At 45.4% G+C, this 20,799-nt stretch overlaps 1 protein-coding gene across 2 annotated transcripts in view; it reads right to left on the bottom strand.

Moving 5' to 3' along the window:
• LOC122553835 (BCL2/adenovirus E1B 19 kDa protein-interacting protein 3-like) overlaps window positions 1-20,799 on the bottom strand; it is an 86,231-nt gene that overhangs the window by 33,684 nt on the left and 31,748 nt on the right. The window contains exons 3-6 of one of the 2 annotated variants that reach the window (XM_043698271.1): window positions 17,573-17,657; window positions 16,198-16,304; window positions 13,792-13,941; window positions 8,247-11,437 (exon numbers count right to left, since the gene is read on the bottom strand). In XM_043698271.1, the coding sequence (XP_043554206.1) occupies window positions 11,389-11,437; window positions 13,792-13,941; window positions 16,198-16,304; window positions 17,573-17,657 (391 nt within the window). In that variant the 3' untranslated portion in view covers window positions 8,247-11,388. Of the gene's footprint in view, window positions 1-8,246; window positions 11,438-13,791; window positions 13,942-16,197; window positions 16,305-17,572; window positions 17,658-20,799 lie in introns of those variants that run through there. The other variant, XM_043698363.1, reaches the window with a different exon arrangement.

Raw genomic sequence — 20,799 nt, forward strand, 5'->3', positions numbered from 1 at the left:
GTAATCTAATCTAATCTAATCTAACACTACCATTATAGGGCAAGCGAAACAAAGAACAGCCAGGGAATTCCTAGAAGCATGGCACTCATCCACAAATTTCATCAACAAACACATCAACCTGGACCCAATATACCGGCCACTACAGCGGACAGCTGAAACTGACAACCGGAAGCGGCAGGGACAGGCCACTATAAATGCCGGAGGAAACACCACAGAAGCGCTTCACAGGAGGCTCCCAAGCACTGAGGATGTCACCTAGACAGGGGACGAAACGTTTGCAACAAAAACTTCCAGCTCGGCGAACAGAACCACAACAACAGCAGGGCCTACACTTCGAAGGTGTTTTGTTGGCAACAGGGTATTTTGGGACCTCCCAAAGGTGGAGAAATGTACTATAGTCAGGTTTTTTCTTTATTTAATATTTGGATTGTTACAAGATGAAGGAATTGGTGTTCAAGGAGAATAAACAAGCACCAGGGTGAAGCCACCAATATATGTGGCAAAAAACCCTGAAGAAGACATGACTTCTCTGAGACTTCAAGTCAGAATGGAACCAATTGATTCGAAGAAGTGACCAGCACTGAAAAGGTAAATGTAAGAGGTGGTCAGATTCAAAACTCATGCGCGACATATGTTTTCACTAAAAAAAAAATCAATCAGACACTAGAAACCATTAATATGAATTTGTTCAACTACAAATTAAATGGATTTCTTCCATTAAATAGCATTTCCGAAACAGCATGGTCTGCGCCTCAGAGGCATTCATTGGAGGAAATTTCTTCATCTGCCTCTCCTGCTCCTTTAATTTTCTCCCATAAATTACAGGGAACGCGAGGACATTTTCCAAATTCCTGTAGCCACTAATTTTAATGTGCATGGAGCCAGTGCTCTGAAGTCGCCCAGTGTCAGCGTCACACTACACTCCCCGATCAGGTCAAATGCAGACTTGGTACAAAGTAAATTTCAAGTGGCATTTGCCCCAGAAATGTTGAGACACGGCTAGTTCTATTAATCCCTGCACTCAGCAAGCTTCTTTGTCTGCTGCAAGAACAAATATTGCCAACTTCACTGAATCTGGACAAAGAATACTACAACAAAGAAACAGGCCCTTTGGCTCACCAAGTCTGTAGCGATTCGTGAAGTCTTCCTAAACAAACAAAAAACCTTCTGCCTCTACGCAGTCCACATTCTTTAATTCCCTGCATATAAAGCATCTTAAATATTGCTACTGTAACTGCTCTGTGTGGAGGCCGTGGAAAATTGCTTGTTCCAGTCCTATTCTGGACTCCACGCACAACTCTTTCTCCAATATATCGACGATATCATCGGTGCTGCTTCCCTCCTTCATCCAGATTTGGAAAGGTTTACCTATTTTTCTTCCAATTTCCTCCCTGCTCTCACTTTTATCTGGTCCATCTCTGACTCTTCCCTTCCCCGATATCGCTGCTTCCATATCTGGGGGATAGGCTGGTCACCAGTAACCACTGACTCCCACAGTTATCTTGATTATACATCTTCCCAACCTGCTTCCTGTAAAACCTCTATTCCATTCTTCCAGTTCCTCCTTCGGCGATGTTCTGATGACGCCAACTTTGACAAGGGAGCCTCTGAACTGTCCACCTTCTTCCTCAACTAAGGATTCCCCAGCACCAGGACCTTCAGCCAGGTCTGACTAATTGGCCCTCAACCTGTGTATTCCCTTTCACAACAGCAGTAAGGTTCCACTTGTCCTTCCCTACCATCCCATCAGAATCCACATCCAGAGGATCATTAGCTGTCTTTTGGAATATTGTGTGAAAATCCAGTCTCCTTCCTATCGGAAGGCTGTTGCGAAACTTGAAAGGGTTCAGAAAAGATTTACAAGGTTGTTTCCAGGGTTGGAGAATTTGAACTACAGGAAGAGGCTGAACAGGCTGTTTTCCCTGGAATGTCGGAGGCTGAGGGGTGACCTTATAGAGGTTTATAAAATCATGAGGGGCATGAATAGGATAAATAGACAAAGTCTCTTCCCTGGGGTGGGGGAGTCCAGAACTAGGGGGCATAGGTTTAGGGTGAGAGAAGAAAGATATAAAAGAGACCTAAGGGCAACTTTTTCACACAGAGGGTGGTACGTGTATGGAATGAGCTGCTAGAGGAGGTGGTGGAGGCTAGTCCAATTGCAACATTTATGAAGGTATTTGGATGGGTATATGAATAGGAAGGGTTTAGAGGGATATGGGCCGGGTGCTGGCTAATGGGACTAGATTGGGTTGGGAAAACCAGTCAGCATGGACAAGTTGGAGCGAAGGGTCTGTTTTTGGGCTGTACATCTCTATGACTCTGTGATTCTATTTCCATCACCTCCAGTGGGATGCCACCACCAGGCACATATTCCATTCCCCTTCCCTCCCTTGTCAACCTTCGGCAGGGAATGTTCTCTCTAGGACTCCCTGGCCAACTTTGCCTTCACTCCCAACATGAACCCACAGCCTCACGGCAGTTGTTATATTCATTCATAGGAATAAGGGCAACATTAGCTAAGCCAGCATTTATTACCATCCCTAAATACCCAGAGGGTAGTGAGAGTCAACCACATTGCTGTGGATCTGGAGTCACATGTAGGTCAGACCGGGTAAGGATGCCAGTGCTGCTGATATGGAGTTAAGACTAGGATAACATCAGCCACAGTCATGTTAAATGGTGGAGTAGGCACAATGCGATGAATCGCCTACTGTCACTCCCAATTCCCATGTAAAAGAAGCTGCTCACTGTGTCTTGGTTTTAAAAGTCCACCTGATAATGTTCTGGTTAGGCTGCTTACTTTCAGAACATAACCTGTGGTGTTCCAGAATCTTCACTCAACAACCATGAAGGAACAGTGATGAGTAGAGAGATAAATCAGGATAATGAGTGATGTGAAGACAAATCTTTGGACCGTGCAAGGAACATAGAACATAGAACATACAACAATACAGCACAGAACAGACCCTTCGGCCCTCGATGTTGCACTGAACTGGAACTAATCTAAGCCCATCCCCCTACAATATCCCATCATCATCCATGTGCTTATCCAAGGATTGTTTAAATCTCCCTAATGTGGCTGAGTTAACTACATTGGCAGGCAGGGCAGTCCACGCCCTTACCACTCTCTGCGTAAAGAGCCTGCCTCTGATGTCTGTCTTAAATCTATCACCCCTCAATTTGCAGCTATGCCCCCTTGTACAGACCGACGTCATCATCCTAAGAAAAAGACTCTCGCTGTCCACCCTATCTAATCCTCTGATCATCTTGTATACCTCTATTAAATCCCATCTTAGCCTTCTTCTCTCCAATGAGAACAGACCCAATTCCCTCAGCCTTTCCTCATATGACTGTCCCTCCAGACCAGGCAACATCCTGGTTAATCTCCTCTGCACCTTTTCCAATGCTTTTCCACATTCTTCCTGTAATGGGACGACTAGAACTGTATACAATATTCCAAGTGAGACTGCACTAGCATTTTGTACAGTTGTAGCATGACATCACGGCTCCAGAACTCAATCCCTCCACCAATAAAACCTAACACACCGTATGCCTTCTTAACAGCAGTATCAACCTAGGTGGCAACTTTCAGGGATCTATGTACATGGACAACAACATCCCTCTGCACATCCACACTGCTAAGAATCTTTCCATTGACTTAGTATTCTGCCTTCCTGTTATTCTTCCCAAAGTGAATCACCAAACAGTTATCTGCATTGAACTTCATTTGCCACCTCTCAGCCCAATTGTGCAGTTTATCAAAGTCCCCCTGCAACTTGTAACATTCTTCCAAACTGTCCGCCATTCCACCGACTTTAGCGTCATCTGCAAACTTACTAACCCATCCACCTACACCTGCATCCAAGTCATTTTTAAAACAGCTGTGGTCCCAAAACAGATCCTTGTGGCACAGCATCCAGGCTGAATATTGTCCATCAAACGCCACTTGCTGGCTTCATACAGAAAGCCAGTTTCTAATCCAAACTACTAACTCACCCTCAATCCCATGCCTCCACATTTTCTCCAAAAGCCTACCATGTGGAACCTTATCAAAGGCTTTACTGAAGTCCATCTACACCATTTCAACTGCCTTACACTCATCCACATGCTTGGTCACCTTCTCAAAAACCTCAATGAGTTTGTGAGACACAACCTATCCTTGACGAAACCATGTTGACCAATCAAATTATTGCTTGCCAGATGATTATAAATCCTATCCCTTATAATCCTTTCCAAAACTTTTCCTAAAACAGACATAAGGCTCACTGTTCTATAATTACCTGGGTCATCTCTCCTGCCCTTCTTGAACAAAGACACATTTGCAATCCTCCAGTCCTCTGCTACTAAACCTGTAGACAATGATGACTCAAATATCAAGGCCAAAGGCTCTGCCATCTCCTCCCTAGCTTCCCAGAGAATCCTTGGATAAATCCCATCTGGCCCAGGGGACTTATCTACTTTCACATCTTCTAGAATTGATAACACCTCCTCCATACTAGCCTCAATTTCAAGTCTCATAGCCAGTATCTCATTCCTTTCCTCTACAATATTCTCCTTTTCCTGAGTGAAATCAGATGAGAAATATTCGTTTATCACCTCTCCGATCTCCACAGGTTCCATACACAACTTCCCACTTCTCTTTGACTTGCCCTATTCCTACCCTAATCATCCTTTTATTCCTCACATACCTATGGAAAGCTTTAGGGTTCTCCTTTATTCTACCTGTCAAAGACTGCTCATGTCCCCTCCTTGCTCTTAACTCTCTCCTTAAATCCTTCCTAGCTAATCTGTATCCCTCCATTGCCTCATCAGAACCATCTCACTTCAACGTCACATAAGCCTCCCTCTTCTGCTTAACAAGAGGTACAATTTCTTTAGTACACTATGTTCCCTTATTTTACGACTTCCTCCTTGCCTGACAGGGACATACCTATCAAGCACACGCAATATCGGTTCCTTAAACCAGCTCCACATTTTGAGTGTCCCCATCCCCTGCATCTTGCTACCCCATTCTATGCCTCCTAGGTCTTGCCTAATTGCATTATGATTAGATTACTTACAGTGTGGAAACAGGCCCTTCGGCCCAACAAGTCCACATGGACCCACCGAAGCGTAACCCAGCCAGACCCATTCCCCTAACACTACGGGCAATTTTAGCATGGCCAATTCACCTAACCTGCACATTTTTGGACTGTGGGAGGAAACCGGAGCACCCGGAGGAAACCCACGCAGACACGGGGAGAATGTGCAAACTCCACACAGTCGCCTAAGGCGGGAATTGAACCTGGGTCTCTGGCGCTGTGAGGCAGCACTGCTAACCACTGTGCCACCGTGCTGCCCACCATGCCCTTTCCCCATCTATAACTCTTGCCCTGTGGCATGTACCTATCCTTTTCCACCGCTAAACTAAATGCAACTGAATTGTAGTCACTCTCTCCAAAGTGCTCACCTACCACTAAATCGAACATCTGGCCTGGTTCATTACCAAGTACCAGATCCAGTGTGGCCTCCCCTCTTGTCGGCCCTTCGACATACTGTATCAGGAAATCCTCCTGCACACATTGGACAAAAACTGATCCACCTGATGTACTAGCATTTCCAGTCAATGTTGGGGAAGTTAAAGTCCCCCATAATGACCACTCTGTTCCTTTCAATCCTACCCAGAATCGATTTGCCAATCCTCTCCTGGATCTTTGCGGAGGCCTATAAAACACTCCCAGCAGTGTGACCTTTCATCTCCTGTTTCTAACCTCAGCCCATACCACCTCAGTAGGCGAGTCCTCGTCAAAAGTTCTTTCAGCCACCATTATACTGTCCTTGATGAACAAAGCCATACCTCATCCTCTTTTACCACCTTCCCTGGTCTTAATGAAAGATCTAAATCCTGGAACCTGCAACATCCATTCCTTACCCTGCTCTATCCATGTCTCCAAAATGGCCACACCATCGAATTTCCAGGTACCTATCCTTGCTGCAAGTCCACCTACCTTATTCTGGATACTCCTGGCGTTGAGGTAGACACACTTCATCCAGCTTGCTGTCTGCCAGGCACATTCCTGTGACCGTGAAATGCTGTCCATGTCCTCCCTACTCTCATCCTCCTGTGCACTGGAATTACACCTCAGGTTCCCATACCCCTGCTGAGCTAATTTAAACCCACCCAAATAGCACCAGCAAATTTCCCACCCAGGGTATTAGTACCCCTCTGGTTCAAGTGAAGACAGTCCCACCTTCCCTAAAATTCACCCCAATTATCCATATACCTGAAACCCTCCCTCTTGCACCATCTTTGCAGCCACGTGTTCAGCTGATATCTCTCCCTCTTGCTCACCTCACTATCACGTGGCACGGGTAACAAACCAGAGATAACAACTCTTTGTTCTAGCTCTCAGCTTCCACCCTAGCTCCCTGAAATCCTGCCTTTCATTCCTATCCCACTTTCTACCTATGTCGTTGGTGCCTACATAGACAACGACTTGAGGCTGATCACCCTCTACCTTCAGGATACCAAGACACGATCCGAGACATCACGGACCCTGGCACCTGGGAGGCAACACACCAAACGTGAGTCTCGTTCGTTCCCAACAAACCTTCCGACCATCTATTAAGTCCCCAATGACTGACCCTCTCCTCCTTTCCTTCTGTGCAACTGGGACAGACTCTATGCCAGAGACCTGCACCCCAGTGCATGCCCACAGTAAGTTGTCCCCCCCAACAGTATCCAAAATGGTATACTTGTTTTTCAGGGGAATGACCACAGGGGACCCCTGCACTTTTTTTTCTGTCTTCTAACAGTCACCCAGCTTTCTTTGTGCCTAGGAGTAACTGCTTCCCTGCAACTCTTACGATCATAGACTCTGCCTTCCGAATGATCCAAAGTTCATCCGGCTCCCGCTCCAGTTCCCTTACGCAGTCTTGGAGGAGCCAGAGTTGGGTGCACTTCCTGCAGATGTACTTGGATGGGACAGTAATGGCGTCCCTCACCTCAAACATCATGCAGGAGGAACATTCCTCTCCCTACACTGCCATTCCTGCTAGTCCCTTATCAGAAAGGAAATAAGAAGAGATCTTACCTGATGTGTTCCTGATGTTCAATGTTAAAGGAGGTGGATGGGTGGGAGGCTCTACAAGGGTAGGTTCTCGGGTTTAGAAAACACTCCCTTATATAGCTGAGGGGGAGAAAAAGTCTCTCCTTTCCCAGAAACCTCTGCTCTCTGATGTCAGATGTAAAGATTTAGAATTAGTGACTCACCTTTCCCAGCAGGTCCGTGGTCCAAGCTCCTGGTCTTCCTGCTGCTGCAGAAGCCCACAGAGACATAGGGAGAACACGCAAACATGACACAGACGGTCACTTGTGGGTCAAATTTTACCCAGGTCCTGTGAGGCAGCAGTGTTCACCACTGAGCCAACCCAATCTGAAGCAGTTTTTTTTTTAGATTTTTAGATTACATTACAGTGTGGAAACAGGCCCTTCGGCCCAACAGGTCCACACCGACCCGCCGAAGCGTAACCCACCCATACCCCTACATTTACCCTTTACCTAACACTACGGGCAATTTAGCATGGCCAATTCACCTGGCCTGCACATCTTTGGACTGTGGGGAGAAACCGGAGCACCCGGAGGAAACCCACGCAGACACGGGGAGAATGTGCAAACTCCAGACAGTCAGTCGCCTGAGGCGGGAATTGAACCCGGGTCTCTGGCGCTGTGAGGCAGCAGTGCTAACCACTATGCCACCGTGCCCCAGTGATACATACTGACTGCTTATTCCCTTCCATGCCTTTCCAGAAGGTTGGGAAACAGTATGAGCAGGCGGGAAAGTGGAGACGATGTGACAATCAGGTCCCCAAAGAACTTACTGAATGGCCAACCATGCTTGGGGGAGGGGTGAACTGAATGGCTGTTCTCACTCCTTATTCCTATGGTTTCTCATCTGTTTGCATCCTTGGGCATGGTAAAAATTAAACTAGCCGAGATTGCCTGCTGTTCAGTTACCCTTTGTGCTGAGTGAGAATGAGACTCCATGCCACTCGGTAATCCCCATTGTAATGAAATGATTTTGCCCGGTCTTGGACAGGAGTAAGAGTGGCAGGTTCAGGATGGACCTGAAGAAAAGGCAAAACTAAAGGAAGCATATTGCTGTGAGTTTGTTTGATGAAATGGGTGAGGGAGGGGGACTGTTCCAACGCAAGAAATGACAAACATGGGAAGCAATTTAATGACTAAGCAAAGTAATCAACAGAAGTCTTTCATTACTCAGGTTTAATTACTTTTTACACTGGGGGTTATAAGCTGAAGCATATTTACAGATCTTTTAATTGCAAGACTTAATTCCAGTCATTAACTATTAAAAAGAGATCTCTCTCATACACCATCACGGAGCGCCCTCATCCAGTGAGGTTTCTGGTAGGTAATCAGACTGGCAAATGATTGGAGTCTAGATAACGAAGATCCCACTATTTTGCTCAAATTTCTTTGATCCTGAAGAGCTTTGGAATTTTTCCAAGTCCAGTCACTAATGCGCTTAAAGTGGATAAAGCTCTTTCTGATTTCATTCCTAAATTAGCAAGGTCCAGGTATTTGTTAAAGAGAGAGATGGTGAAAATCAGATGCAATGTCAAGTGCGGGCATTTCCACTGATCGCTGGTTGTGGGAGAGCTGCGCTATTTGGGAAACAGAGACTGGAGAAACTTGGATCTTTTAACTTCCAAAGGCAGAAGCTGAATGGCAAAGCCACGGAAAAAGGAGCAGGGCATATTGCAAAAGGCAGGAACTTGACAAAAGAGTCAAACTTAGTAAAACGTCAATTTAAGAGCAACATTAAAAAGCCTCAAATAAAAATAAAAAAAAATAAAAACTCTTGGCTACAGTACTGGAGGTAAAAGTCATGCTGGCATTTTAAAAAGGTATTCTTAGGAGAATTCGAAACTAAAATAACCCTCACCTCATCATCATCTAAATACTCACTGCGATGGACATTATCAGTTTCAGATGCCAGGTTCACTAGAATATTATATTTGCTTAACTGGCGCAAAAAAAAATTGGTTTGCACTCAATGTCCATTCAATGACTATAGTTATGGGGGTGTGGAGATTTACAGGCCTGAAAATTCAATGGCTGCTTGTTGCTAAGTTTGACTAACTTTGTCATGGAGTTAAGGAGTCAGCATTACCTGGAAGCCAGTAGGAACACACGAAACACTACCCAGCACCAGCCAGGTATAGTTGCAGTTGCTATAATCTCAAAGGACAATCCGGTTGCTCTCTCGCTGGGCATCTCAGTAAGCACGGGACTCAAATGCACACCATTGGCATTATTGTGCATTGCAAACTAACTGTCCAGTCAACTGTGCCAATCGACTCCTTATATCAGGTGTGCAGGAAGTACGACACAGCTATCATCCTACAAAACCCAGTGAAATCTGTTTGGGCCCTGGGTTGTGGTGACAGAGACAGGGGGCTAAGATTGCTGATTAGACGCCCTTTTAGCTGTGTTCAGTCAGTGACAGCGCACCTGACTCAGAAGGTGGTGAGTTCAAGACCCACGCCAGAGACTTGAGTGGAAGATCTAGTGCCGTAATGATGGAGTGCCACACTGTCAGAGGTGCTATTTGAGCGGCGTTTGGTTTTGTGGTATCATTTCGAAGAGCAGGGAGTATAGCATCCTGGTCAATATTAATCCCTTAACCAAAATCACTACAAAGCACATCCTGGCTGCTATCTGATCACTGCTTGTGGGATCTTGCTGTGTGCAATCAGTTTCCCACATTAGTACAATGCTTCAAGCGTAGCTTTAAGGTGCCCTACGTTGTGAAAGAGCCTAAATTAGTATTTCTTTTCTATCAGCTGCAGTCTGTTTTCTAAGCTAGAAGCACTGTCACTAAAGCAGCAGACCCTTTGTTGTGAAGGGATAAGGGGAAAATGTAGTCCCCGAGTTCTTCCTTAAACAGGGGAAGGGTGGGCTGAGAGTTGAAAGCTCCACCTGCTCAAATTCATTTACTGAAAGTGCCTTCTGTGGGAGCCGGGAGTTACTTCAGTCCCAAACTGAAAACACAGTGTCTGATCTATCCAGCCACTTGTTACTGTGCCCACGAGGTCCTGCCTTGAGCAGAGTAAGGGAGGGAGGCAGCTGACCTTACTGAGTTCTAAATGGAATGACAGAACGTGACAGATTTCACAGCTGTATCAGAATTAGCACAGTCCTGCATCGGAGCTGCCCAGGAGCTGAACAAGGTCAACCAAGAATTGACTTCATGGAGACATGCATCTTAAGGTTTAATTCACGTTCGGGTTCAGGTCATTCTGGGTTCACTCACCAATCAGTCAGCAGTGTGTGGATGTATATCATCCGACTTTTGTGCGCCGATCAACTCTCACCTTGGTGCTAAGAGAGTTGCACAGCATCAGCAAATGGTTCTGCAAACCGTTCCATTTTCAGTCAATCCCCCGTTCTACAACAGGGAGATGCAGCGAAAAATCTATCTTCTGCAACAATGGTCTGCAGGAGCACTGTTGATCCCCAACCCTCCACTATTCTCCTCAGCCTGTGTACCATGATCATTTTTCTAGGGTTCACGTCCAAGTGGCTCAACCTGAACTCGCTAATTTATATATCTTGCTTGTATTCACTTGCAGGATGCTGACAAGATCAACACTGTTCATGGCTCTTCCCTAACTGCCCTTCTTGAACTGGTTTCCCACCAATTTTTGGGATTTTTTTTTAAAAAGAATGCATAATAATTAACTTGCTTTCCTTGCCATTACCATGACAGCATCACAGATTTCCCAACAAGTCTGGATTGATGAGCGCTGGTCAAAGTTTTCTTTTTGGCAACACCATGCAGACAAAATCACTGTCAAGATGCATCGGTGTTAATGTGGAGGGAGGCCAAGTGACATTTTTTTTAACCCTCAGATACAATGACTCAGGATCTGGGGAAACACGTTTTCCAGGACTTGAATACAGGAGGGATGTGCATACGCGTGGCCGTGCGTTGACCCGAGTGCACACACCTACACACTCACGCACATGGGCTACACACACACAGCCTGCGGCAGAGGTTCAGAGTAAAATGTGTGTTACTAAGAGAGATTCCACCTGCACCCGCGAGAGCCGAGGAACAGCAGCAGCCAACTACCCGTGCTGCTGGAGATAACGCGTATGCAATGAGGATAATTACAGGGTGGGGTGGGGGAGCAAAGCAAACATTCAAACGAGGAGTCAGGGTGGGTCGAGATGGGGTGTAAAGTAACTGCGAAAACACTTCGAATCACTGTAACTTTTATCGGGGCCTGCTGCAGATGTCCGTCGAACCGAGGGATGACTGAGGAGTTCGGTGTCAAACCTCTGCCATTTGTCAGGTACGGACCGATCTTCTCGGAGAGTACTTACAAGGTGCTCGCTGGTGATGCAGCCAATCGCTTGCCGATATATATTCTACAGTGGGAAATACAGAGCAAAATCAAACAGCATCAGGTGGGTTACCAGTGCCATCGAGCTGCACAAATTGGCTGCTGCATTTCCTATGCGACAACAGAGGCCATGCATTGAAAGGGCTTTCTCCCCTAAGTAGGCACTTCAAGTATCCCCCGATTGGGGCAGACGTCACAGCCTGGGTCACTCAAACCCCCACCACCCCAAAACATTAAATGGCCTAGACGGCTTTCGCATGGGTGACATCACAGAGTATGGGAATGGAAAATTCCCCTGTTCGTACTGTTCCAGAACATGTTTCCAAATGCAATCAGTGGAAAACCATGGAGGCTATACATATCAAATCAGCACCAATGAATTCAATAGGGATTTCAGGAAAAACCCCTTTACCCACACCGTGGTATGACATGGAGGTGCCAGTGTTGGACTGGGATCGGCATGGTCAGAAGTCACATGACACCAGGTTATAGTCCAACAGGTTTATTGAAATCACAAGGTTTCGGAGCGCTGCCCTTCATCAGATGAAGTCATCTTTACCTGTCGAACGAGCAGCGCTCTGAAAGTTTGTGATTTCAAACAGACCTGTTGGACTATAACCTGGTTTCATGTGACTTCTGACCTTGCCCCATAGAGGTAGGCATGTGAAAAGGCCACCCAAGAATAGGTGAAGTGAATAGCATAGATCTATGGTAGAGGATATAATTTCAGAATAATTTCATGTTCAAGACAGAGGACGGTGGCTCAGTGGTTAGCACTGCTGCCTCACAGCACCAGGTAAGCAGGTGCAATTCCCGCCTCAGGCGACTGTCTGTGTGGAGTTTGCACATTCTCCCCATGTCTGCGTGGGTTTCCTCCGGGTGCTCCAGGTTTCCTCCCACAATCCAAAGATCCAATTAGCTGGACTGGCCATGCTAAACTGCCCATAGTGTTCAGAGATGTGTAGGTTAGGTGAATTAATCAGGGGTAAATGTAGGGGAATGGGTCTGGGTGGGATACTCTTTGGAGGGTTGATGTGGACTTGTTGGGCCAAAGGGCCTGTTTCCACACTGTAGGGATGCTAAGGACAACATCTTCTCAATGGTTGGTGAACCTGTGGAATTTTTTTACCACAGACAGCTGCCAAGGCTGGGCCTTTAAGTATATTCAAGGTTGAGGGAGATTTTTAATCGGTATGAGAATCAAGGATTGTGAAGAAAAGGCAGGAAGGTGGACATGAGGATAATCAGATCCACCATGATCTCATTGAATGGCAGAGCAGACTTGATGGGCTGAATGGCCTACTTCTGTTCTTCTGACTGATGTTCTTATTTGAGGAAAGGTTAGACAAGCACAAGGAGGAGAAAATAATAGAAACATATGCTGAGAGGATGAGATAGAATAGCAGAAGGTTCACGTGGAGAATAAATTCCCGCATTGATCAGTGAGACTGAGTTACCTTTTTCTGTGTTATAGAATCATGGAACAGATAGTCAAAACTAACAATGGTGGCTTCAAATTCCTGACACTATGTAATGAAATGATCAAATGGTAGCATTCTGTAACAATAGGTATGTATGTATATGTGGATCAGTGGTGCTGGAAGAGCACAACAATTCAGGCAGCATCCGAGGACAGGCAAAATCGACGTTTCGGGCAAAAGCCCTTCATCCTTTTATTCCTGATGAAGGGTTTTTGCCCGAAACGTCGATTTTGCCTGTCCTCGGATGCTGCCTGAATTGCTGTGCTCTTCCAGCACCACTAATCCAGAATCTGGTTTCCAGCATCTGCAGTCATTGTTTTTACCATGTATGTATATGTGTTGAGTGTGTGGTGCCATTTAGGAAAAAGTGAGGACTTCAATTCCTGATGAAGGGCTTAAGCCCGAAACGTCAATTCTCCTACTTCTCAGATATTGCCTGACCTGCTGTGCTTTTCCAGCACTACACTCTCGACTGTGTGGCGCATTTGTATGTGTGTGCATATGCATACATGTGAGTATGTACAGGCGTGCTCGAACGTGTGTGCGCGTGTAGGTGTGAGGTAGTATCTTCGAACAAGGGTGACACTTACTCACGACAAGAACCTGTGTAATGAGTCTTTTAACAAGAAATTGCTGCTGTACTGCCACAGTTCTGACTGATGGGGGATTTCTCCTGCTCTTATTACCTGCCCAAGGACTTACTAATTGAGAATCAAATTATTCGGGTTGCATTTAAGATATCCCCACTCGTCCCTCCCTGCAAACCAAGTTCTGAGGTGGAGCTTGAACCCGGAGCTTCTCGTCAAGAGGTTGGGGTGTTACAAACTGCACCAAAAGACCAGGTTTTTAAGGATACACTATGTGCAACACGAATGCAAGACATTAATCATGGACATACCCGACTCCCAGCACTAGCAGGTGAGTGATCAGGAGAGATGGGATGAGGAACACTACAAACTCGGAACTGAAGATCCCTCCTTTCTTCATCACGCCAGTCTTCCGTACACTCAAGCTCGGACAATATTTTGGATGTTTGAACGCAAATTCCCTAAGAGCAACAAAAAAAAACAAGATGCATTTGTCATTTCCATCCAGTCAAAGCACAACTGCATTTACTCTGAGCCTCTACAATGTTATCTTTTGGATGAAGTGCTCATACCTGCATAAGGTAATTTCTGTCAGAGTAGCAGTGAGAGTTGCTTTAGGCTAATGAAAGGGACATGCATTATCTAGGTCTAACCATCCTCCTATGATTCTTACTTGGTCACAACCCAATGATTATCCACTGGGGTCACTGAGGATCTCCTTACATTCTGGGCTCACATTTGAACTGGCCCATTGGTTTCAGAAGAGCCTTGCTTCAGATTCATGTAATTGAATGGCCAACCTGTGATCCGAGATGAGAGTAACAGGAAAGTTGATGAGAGTTTGGTTCCAATGGCTGGACAATGGGGTCACCATCTCACAATAAGAGTTTTGAATTCCCTACCCGAGATTGGTTGATGGATTTCTGAATGACTTAATGACTTCAAGGGATATGGGAACAATTTAGGAAAATGGCTGTGAGGTTAAGAGATCAGCCATGATCTAGGTAAATGATGATGCAGGTCGAATGGGCCAAATAGTCTACTCCTGCTCTGGTTTCCTGATACATAATTCTATGGACACTCAGTCATTGAGCAGATTCAAGATAGAGAAGGGTAAATTTGTGGTCACTAGGAGATTTTTTAAGAAATGTCTTGATGGAATGTGGGATTTGCTGGAAAGGCCAACATTTATTACACATACCTAATTGCTCAGAGGGCAATTAAGCATCAACCACATTGCTGTGGGTCTGGAGTTACATGTAGGTCAGACCAGGCAAGAATGGCAGTTTCCTTTTCTGGAGGACGTTAGTGAACCAGACGAGATTCCACAACAATAAACAGAATCCCTACAGCATGGAAGTAGCCATTCAGCCCATTGAGTCCAGACTAACCTTCCGAAGAGCATCCCACTGAAACCACCTCATCCTTATAACTATGCATTATTCCCATGGACACTATGGGCAATTTAGCATGGCCAATCCACCTAACCTGCACATCTTTGGACTGTGTTAGGAAACCCATGCAGACACAGGGAGAGTGTAAACTCCATAAAGACAGTGTCCCAAAGGTTCTCTTTGATTGAACCAAGGTCCCTGGCATTGTAATGCAGCAGTGCTAAACACTGAGCCACCATGCCATCCCACAAATAATAGCTTTGTAGTTACTACTGGGTGACTGTCTGTGTGGAGTTTCTCCCCGTTGCACCTTCTCCCCGTGTCTGCGTGGGTTTCCTCCAGGTGCTCCGGTTTCCTCCCACTGTCCAAAGATGTGCAGGTTTGATGAATTGGCCGTGCTAAATTGCCCATAGCGTTAGGTGCATTAGTCAGAGGGAGATGGGACTGGGTGGGTTGCTCTTCGGAGGGTCAGTGTGGACTTGTTGGGCCAAAGGGCCTGTTTACACCCTGTTGGGAATCGAATCTAATAAAAAATTATTAAGACTGGCATCTAATTACAGAATGTATTAATTGAATTCAAATCTTACCATCTGCTACGGCAGGATTTGATCCTATGCCCCAGATTTTTAGCCTGAGTTTCTGGATTACTCCTCAGTTAAGGAATATGGGAGTAGTGGGACAAAGTGGAGTTAAATTAGAAGACCAACCATGATCTCACTGATTGGTGGAAATGACCCAAGAGGTGAAATGATCTTTTACAACTCCAATTTCATATTAAGACCCTTGAGACTGGAGTTACAAGAAGATTAGATCAAAGGGCCTGGCAGACTGACATGATTGAAGGACATTTGTGAACCAGTAGGGTTTTTAGGGCAGTTCACCAGCTTCTTCCTCATTTCTATTCGGATGCCAGCCAAGAGGTTCACAGATTCAATTAACTGAACTTCACATTTTACCCGGGTGAGATGTGGACTTCAGACCCTTCCAGTTGCGCCGCAACCGCAGGGATTACCACGTCTAAAAACACCACAGGAAGAGAAATACCTTAGACAGCCCCTTCTAAACCCTCAGCCACTGCTAACTAGAAGGACAAGGGCAGCTGATACATGGGAACACCATGACCTGCAAGTTCCCCTCTAAGCCAGTGTCATTGGGTGAGATAATATTGTGGGTCTATCTACAGCACATAGACTGCAGTGGTTCAAGAAAGTAGCTCTCCAACAGCATCTAAAGGGCAAATAGGGCTGGGCAATAAATACGGGCCCTGGCAGTGATGCCCATATCCCACTAGTCAATAAGAACAGTGTACAGAATTCCACTCACTTTGGAGGTACATTTTCAGGTCGACTGGACCAGTACCAGATCCACTCCGCATTGCTCCTCAACAATTGCTCAATCTCTCCACTTCTCTCCTGGTTCTCATCATCAGACTGCGAAAAGATGCAACAATGGGATTAATCACTCTAGGAAGAGGTCAGTTGTAATCCACAGCATTCCCAGTGAAAGTACGATCACAGGAAGGAATACCCTGAGATTTTCCAGATGGTCGGATTTGCAGTTCACATGGAAAATGCAAAACAAAAAGAAAAGATATTCAAACAGCTGTGGAGATACTCTGCAATACTTGGATAAATAAACAACAGATTCCACCCATTCCCAGATGACTCTGGCAGCCATTTTTGGTTCACCAATCTGGGGCAGCAAAGGCGTGGTAAGAGGACACCAAGGTGAGAAAAACAAAGACATGAACAATGGAAGAATGAAGACAAACAGAGGGGAAAAAAATAATTGAAAAAGGACAAATTGAAGAAAAAACACTTCCCATTGAGCCACACCCCTACGGCTAGTACCTGCCATAATTTCGATTCTAAGTGAACAAATTCCTATTTTGGTCAGAATCACAGAGCTGTACAGTGCAGAAATAGAACCTTCAGTCCAACTCATGCGTGCTGACCAGATATCCTAAATTAATCTAGTTCCATTTGGCCCATATCCGTCTAAACCTTTCCTATTCATGTACCCAACTAGATGCCTTTTAAATGTTGCAATTGTACCAGTCTCCACCACTTCCTCTGGTATCTCGTACTATACACACAACACCCTCTGCGTGAAGAAGTTGTCACTTAGGTCCCTTTTATATCTTTCCCCGCTCACCTAGTTTCCAAGTCATCCCAAAGTGATAGCATTTATAATATCCCTGTTGCGTTTTAGACCTTCTTCCCCACATAGCTGGAGTTTCTTTTAGCTCATATGAACTACCAAAGGAAATGGTAGAGAAGGGTACAATGAAAAAGAAATTGAGATAGGTACATGGATAGGGAAGGTTTAGAGGGGCATGGGCCAAATGTAGGCACATGGGACTAGTTCAGTTTAGGAAACCTGGTCGGCATGGATGAATTGGGCTGAAGGGCCTGTTTCCGTGCTGTATGCCTCTATACAATCAGAGAATTTGTTGACAAAACTCTGACAGAGGGGAGGAACACCATCACTGGCATTAAGAATGGTTGTTTCCAGGTTGGGTATTCCTACTTCCCCATCCAGACCAGATCTGACATTTCTCGTTCTCTAGCCAATACAGACCTTCCCTAGGGAGCAATTAAGTTCATTCTCCAAAACAGCAGAAACATTATTACTTCAGAGTCACTCTAATTAGCCACAAAAGGTTCGAAATCCCTCTCCTTGTTGAGTCCTCACATACCTGAGTACTGTTGGTATCTCCCAAGCTTCCAGTCTCAAACTCGGCAGGAACATGAGATGTCTGGGGGCTCATCAGTAAAGGGGGGCTGTAAAACAGGTTAAACAAAACTCTGTAACATGGGATGGATTCAAGGCTTCCTTTTCTTTCTGTCAGGACACCACAATCCGTCAATATGGTCAATCCTTCTCTCCTCACTAGGTCCCTTCTTGCTGGTGAAATGGATACCCAGGTGTACGGGTTACAGTAATAGATAATCACAACCTTCCACTCATCTTTAACCACCCATCCACCCACCCACCCCACAGCCTGGCAGAAAGATATCTTTACTCAAAGACTACAATTAGGGTCTACATGTTAAATATGAAGGGTCTCTCATTTAAACTGGAGTTGAAGGGAATTTTTTCCTCTCTGAGGACCTTAAGTCTTTGGCGCTTTCTTCCCGAGAGAACGGTGGAGGGGAGGACATTGAAATATTTAAGAGGCAGATAGGTTCTTGACTGGCAAGGGAGTCACAGGTTCTCAGGGATAGGCAGGAATGTGTAGTTGAGGCAATGATCAGATCAACCATGAACTTGTTGAATGGTGGACTCAATGTGAAGGGTCAGATCACCGACTCCTGCTCCAAATCCATAATGTTCCTACATAAGTTATTAGAAAGGTAAAGTTCCCATAGTCTGACCAGACCATAGGCTTGCACTCTAATTAGAGACAGAGGTGGTGGTTAAACATAAGGGTCACCACACCTTGGGCAGGGGGAGAAGGTGAAAAGCAGAGTCCTTCATGGTAACGTCAGACAGTGTGGGAATTGAACCTACAAACCAGCCATCCAGCTAAATGACCCCCCACCCTGTCCTGTTAGTTATTGTATCACAGGCGAGAAGGGTTATGAGGACGGATCTCATTTCCAGCCTACATTCCCCAGAGTATTGAAGATTAAAGGGCTGTTTTCATTGTGATGTATGCATATGCTTTAAGGTGTTGATAGGGTGTACAGGCAAAATCTCATTTTCCTGGTGGTGGCAGAGTTTGGAATGAAGTGATATAATTTCAGCAAGGCTATTCAGCAGCAGATATCAGGAAGCACTTCTTAGAACCAACAGGAATGCATGTTTAGACATTCTCCGTCCCTCCCATTCCTCAATAAAGCTGTGGACGTTGGGACAATAAAAGCTCTTAAACCGTGAGACTAATAAATTGTTCTGAGGAAGTGTAACTGAACCCAAAACGTTAACTTTGTCTCGTCTCCACAGATGCTGGCAGACCTGCTGAGTTTTCCCAACAAGTTCTGATTTACAGCGTCCATAGTTCTTTGCTTTTTTTTACTAATAGATTGTTTAAGGGCGTGAAGGGCTACAGAACACAATAGGTGAACTGATCAATGATGGAGATAAGAATAATTAGATTAGATTACAGTATGGAAACAGGCCCTTCGGCCCAACAAGTCCACACCGACCCGCCGAAGCGCAACCCACCCATACCCCTACATTTACCCCGTACCTAACACTACGGGCAATTTAGTATGGCCAATTCACCTAACCTGCACATCTTTGGACTGTGGGAGGAAACCGGAGCACCCGGAGGAAACCCACGCAGACACGGGGAGAACGTGCAAACTCCACACAGTCAGTCGCCTGAGTCGGGAACTGAACCCGGGTCTCTGGCGCTGCGAGGCAGCAGTGCTAACCACTGTGCCACCGTGCCGCCCACGGTGTTTCCAATCACAAACTAAAAGAGATGAGAGAGGGCTTAAATGGAAAGTGATGTGAAAGTGAAATAAGGGTGATCTGAGAAAAAGTTTTTTCACTCAGCAGGAAAGAGTATGGAATTCACTGCCTGGGAATGTGATGGAGGTAGGTTCAGTTGAGGCATTGGATGGTTACTTGGATAGAAATGGTGTTCAGGGATGTGGGGTAATGTGGGAGATTGGCACTTGATAATAGATTGGTGCAGATACGATGGGCTGAATGGCCTCCCTCTGTGCTGTAACAATTCTATGAAACCACAATTGAATTGAAGAATGAGGGTTGAGTAGCTGACTCCTACTCCCATATTCCAGTGACTGCACAGTTGGAGGACATTAATGACCCGTTAGTCGCGAGTAATGTGCTGAAGAAAGCAGGCAAAGTTAAAGATCTCTTTTTGTAACAATCAGACATTCACAGATACTCACTTATTTCAATTAGAGCTTAATTAAACTTGAAAATCCATCTCAGAATATGCCATTCAACTACCAATGTCTTTCAAAGTTGACGCGTGACAAGATAGAGTTCTTTAAGAATTTGAAAATGTTTGATCGGACAGGTGCTAATGAGATATTTCCACTTGCTGCAAGACCAGAACTAACGGCCGTAAGTATAAAGTAGTTACTTTAAGTAAATCCAATTTGGAATTTCAGAGCAACTGCATTACCAAGAGAGTGGTGAGCAACTGGAACTCCTAGTGCATGAAGTGAATAGGCATTTAAGAGAAAATTAGATCAAGATATAAAGAAGGAGGAATGAAGGATATGCTGATTGGGTGAGATGAAGAACAAGATCATGTGAAGCATAAGCAGTAACTTGAGCCTAATTGATTGAATAGCCTGGTTTGTGCTGTCAGTTCTTGCAACCCACACTGGCTAAGGTGGCCATGAAAGTCCGATCTTCTCCACCTCTCCCCTTGCCGAAGGCATAGTGACTCTTCAGTTAACTCACCACCAGTTGACTCTCTCTCTCTCTCTCTCTCTCTCTCTAATGAGAGAGCTGTCCTTTGGTCTGGTGGAACTACGGCATCTTTACCTCATTTGTGTTACTTTTAGAGAGGGCCGTAACATCATTGGAGTGTCTGCACGGGTCTATTCCACAAGACAATTAATCCCACTTCTCCTCACTCTTTGCCTATAGCTCTTCAAGACTAGGGTGGCATGGTGGCTCAGTGATTAGCACTACTGCCTCATAGTGCCAGAGACCTGGGTTCAATTCCAGCCTTGGGCAGTTGCCTGTGTGGTGTTTGCATGTTCTCCCTGTGTCTACATGAGTTGCCTCTGGGCACTCTGGTTTCCTCCCTCTGTGCAGGTTAGGTGGACTGGCCATGCTAAATTGCCCTGTAGTGTGCAGGTTAGGTGGATTAGCTGTGGGAAATGCAAGGTTATAGGATAAGGGGTGATGGTGGAATACTCTTCGGAGACTTGATGGACTGAATGGCCTGCTTCCACACTAAGATTTTTTTTAAGTTGTCCTTTCAAGAAG

The sequence above is a fragment of the Chiloscyllium plagiosum genome, chromosome 1 (genome assembly GCF_004010195.1).
Source record: "Chiloscyllium plagiosum isolate BGI_BamShark_2017 chromosome 1, ASM401019v2, whole genome shotgun sequence".
Lineage (NCBI taxonomy): Eukaryota > Metazoa > Chordata > Chondrichthyes > Orectolobiformes > Hemiscylliidae > Chiloscyllium > Chiloscyllium plagiosum.